This window comes from Jaculus jaculus, chromosome 9 (assembly GCF_020740685.1).
Source record: "Jaculus jaculus isolate mJacJac1 chromosome 9, mJacJac1.mat.Y.cur, whole genome shotgun sequence".
NCBI classification, from domain to species: domain Eukaryota; kingdom Metazoa; phylum Chordata; class Mammalia; order Rodentia; family Dipodidae; genus Jaculus; species Jaculus jaculus.
The window spans coordinates 112,993,728-112,997,404 of record NC_059110.1 but is presented as its reverse complement, the minus strand read 5'-3'; the positions used below and the strand labels follow the sequence as shown (position 1 = coordinate 112,997,404).

The following is a 3,677-nucleotide window of genomic DNA, read 5'->3' as shown; positions in this document are numbered from 1 at the left end:
CTTAATTCTACATCCTTGTTTGCAAAACATATCGGATATACCCACTGTCATACACAGGGAGACAGGTAGACTTGGGGGAGGAGGTGGGAAGAGCATGAGGGCCATGGCATAGAGGATAAATTGTGGAGTGAGCCTGCTTTGAGGTGTGAGGTTAACACACTAGCAGGAAACACGCCTGCTGCTTGCCCTTCAATACTGAGCTAGAACTCAGGTCTTTCCTAGCATAGCCACCTTTGTTTTTGTTTTGTTTTGTTTTTATTTTTCCTCATGTAACTTTGCCTTTTTTAAAAGACAGGGTCTCCTGTAGCCCAGGCTGGCCTTTGAACATACTATGTAGCCAAAGTTGACCTTGAATCCCTGATCTTCCTGCCTTAGTCTCCCGAGTACTGGGATTAGAAATGTGTGCCGCCAGAACCAGCTACACTCGATTCTGAAAGAAAATGGGGCTGGGAGACAAAGAATGAAATCAAATGTCAACATGTCAAGGTGGTTCAGGCTCATCCCTTTACTTACATTGACAGTCGTTTTCCTCAAATTTTGGTATTGTGGTCTTTATTCCTTCATGCTGTGTATATAGATACAAGCTAAAACTTCAACTTGCCTCAATTAGCAGTGATGAAAACAAAGTAAGCCAATTCTCAATAAAAAGGCAACTTCTGAATACACAAATGATGAAATAATGTGCCAATCTCACTAGTTATAAAAAAATTAAAATATGGGGCTGGAGAAATGGCTTAGCGGTTAACGCATTTGCCTGCGAAGCCAAAGGATCCCAGTTCGACTCTCTAGGACCCACGTGAGCCAGATGCACAAGGGGGCGCACGCGTCTGGAGTTCATTTCCAGTGGCTGGAGACTGTAGTGCACCCGTTCTCTCTCTCAAACAAATAAAGAAAATATATTTCAAGAAGAAAGCGCGGCCTGGTGGCGCACGCCTTTAATCCCAGCATTAGGGAGGCAGAGGCAGGAGGATCACTGTGAGTTCGAGACCACCCTGAGACTAAATAGCGAATTCCAGGTCATCTTGGACTAGAGTGAAACCCTACCTAGAAACACCAAAATAAATAAATAAATAAAAATATGAAGGAATTGCATTTTTTTATCCAGCAGATTGCTAACAGTTTTAAAACAGCAATCAATATTACAAGAAGACAGGAAAACTCAATGAAACGCAGCTGATTGGAATAAGTAAATAGAAAAGAATATAAATAAGGCTGAAGAGATTGCTCAGTGGTGAGGGTGCTTGCTTGTAAAGCCCATTAGCCTGGGTTTGATTCCCCAACACTCATTTAAGTAAAAATATGTGAGTGGGACCATTCTGGAGGGCAGTTTGACAATGTTGAACCTAAAGCTCTAATAACTCTTTCTGAAATAATTGGAAATGTGAACAAACATGCATACATCCTTGTTCTTTATTGTCACAATTATAATAGGAAAAGTTGAAAAACCCTTAATTATATGAAAGTTTAAAGTGATTTAGGTATACAGCTATAGGAAGAATAATAAAAAACATCAAAATTAATATTCTTAAGTATAATAATATAAGAAAGGGCTGGAGAGATGCCTTAGCAGTTAAGGTGCTTGCCTACAAAGCCAAAGGACCCAGCTTCAATTCCCCAGGACCACGGAAGCTGGATGAACAAGGTGGCACATGCATCTGGAGTTGGTTTACAGTGACTGGAGGCCTTGGTGCAACCATCCTCTCTCTTTCTCTCTCTGCCTCTCTTTCTCTAAAATAAATAAATAAAAATAAAATTATAAAAAAGAATATGTGATAATGAAAATATGTGTTTAAGTTAAAAATAAGTTATAGACCTTGCATACAATATGAATCCAGAAATATAATAAAGAAATGAAAACATATATTTAAAAATGATTCTATGACATATAAAATCTCAGTAATTTCTGGTGATTATGGGTTTACATGTTCTGCAGTTCTAAATTTTAATGAATATATCATATTTTATATCACACATACTATATATGATATTTTATATCATATTTTATACAACACTGAAATAATAGCATTTGTGCAGTTTTCCCATATTTTTTATGACACTTGTTTACCCACATTAATATTTTGATCTTCAAATGCCTCCAAATTGGGCTGGAGAGATGGCTTAGCGGTTAAGCGCTTGCCTGTGAAGCCTAAGGACCCCGGTTCGAGGCTCGGTTCCCCAGGTCCCACGTTAGCCAGATGCACAAGGGGGCGCACGCGTCTGGAGTTCGTTTGCAGAGGCTGGAAGCCCTGGTGCGCCCATTCTCTCTCTCTCCCTCTGTCTTTCTCTCTGTGTCTGTGCTCTCAAATAAATAAATAAATAATAATAAAAAAATGCCTCCAAATTAACAGAAAGCAACTCAAGTGAAGTTTGGCTCTTCAGAGCAGCAAGATTTCAATACAACTGATACAGAGAAAAAGCAAAGAGAATTGAGGCAAACAGCCGTGGAAGGCCCACATACTGCAGATGACTGTTGGGCCACTGTCCCCAGCATGGCTGGTGGTGGCATTATAATAGCAGAGGCCATGGGTGACACTTCGTAAAGCTGTGCTCCCGTGACAAATGGCAAGACTCATCGGTTCAGATTTAGCAATGAACTCAAATAAAAGTTAATTAGGAGAATAGAGACTCTTTACAGGCATCTAAATCGCAGACCAATTAAAAGATAATGGGAACAGGAACGTAAGTAAGAACCAGGAAAGAAGCCTTCTGGTTGGGCCCACGCCCACTGGAGAGGGTATAAAAGAATCCCAGAGCAAGAGGAGACATTTGACCCTCAGAAACGCCATCTCTCCAACATACCAACAGCCAACCACACCCCAGAGCCATGGCTTGCTGTGTCGCCCGCTGCTGCAGCGTCCCCACGGGCCCCGCCACCACCATCTGCTCCTCCGACAAGTCCTGCCGCTGCGGGGTCTGCCTGCCCAGCACCTGCCCGCACACCATCTGGCAACTGGAGCCCACCTGCTGTGACAACTGTCCCCCACCCTGCCACATTCCCCAGCCCTGTGTGCCCACCTGCTTCCTGCTCAACTCCAGCCAGCCAACTCCAGACCTGGTGACCCTGAACCTCACCACCTATGTGCAGCCCGGCTGTGAGGAGCCCTGCATCCCAAGGTGCTGCTGATTGATGGGTGGCTCCCATGCTCGGTGCCTGACACTAAAAGAGCCAACCTGGAAGCTTTAGCATCAAGCTGTCTCAGCCTCCGCCATTAGTTGTTCTGTCTTAGAAGTTGGAACGGGGGTGACTGTCGCTGACAATGGCCCTCCCAACCAGGAAACCCAAAGACTTCCAGTGACCATGTAGCTGTCACCCAACTGCAGTCTCAACAGCGAATGCCTAAAGGCTAGGTGGCTGCTTCGTGCGAACCTGTCCCGTCCTTCGGGTGTCTGGGAATTCTGTTTTCTGTCTTAGGTGGGAGCTTTCTGCAAACTGAGGAATTTCTTCATGATCTTCCTAATAAATTTTGTGTCTCTGGCATAGCACAAGTGTGTACAATTGCTTTTGCTTATTTTGGAGGATTCTATGAAACGTGTTTCTTAACTCCCATTGTTGGCATTTTAAGAAAAATTTGGAAAACTGGTAAAATTGAAAATAGTGTCAGTACAGCAAAACTTCTTGATTTTGTGTCTCTTGCTATTTTAAGAAAACCAATGGCCTAGTCTATGGGAGAGTTTGG

At 43.1% G+C, this 3,677-nt stretch overlaps 1 protein-coding gene across 1 annotated transcript; it reads left to right on the top strand.

Moving 5' to 3' along the window:
• The first annotated feature begins 2,824 nt into the window (after positions 1-2,824).
• LOC101603288 (keratin-associated protein 3-2) lies at positions 2,825-3,124 on the top strand. Its single transcript, XM_004655423.2, has one exon. It carries the CDS (start codon positions 2,825-2,827, stop codon positions 3,122-3,124), a length of 300 nt encoding a protein of 99 aa, XP_004655480.1.
• The last annotated feature ends 553 nt before the right edge of the window (positions 3,125-3,677 follow it).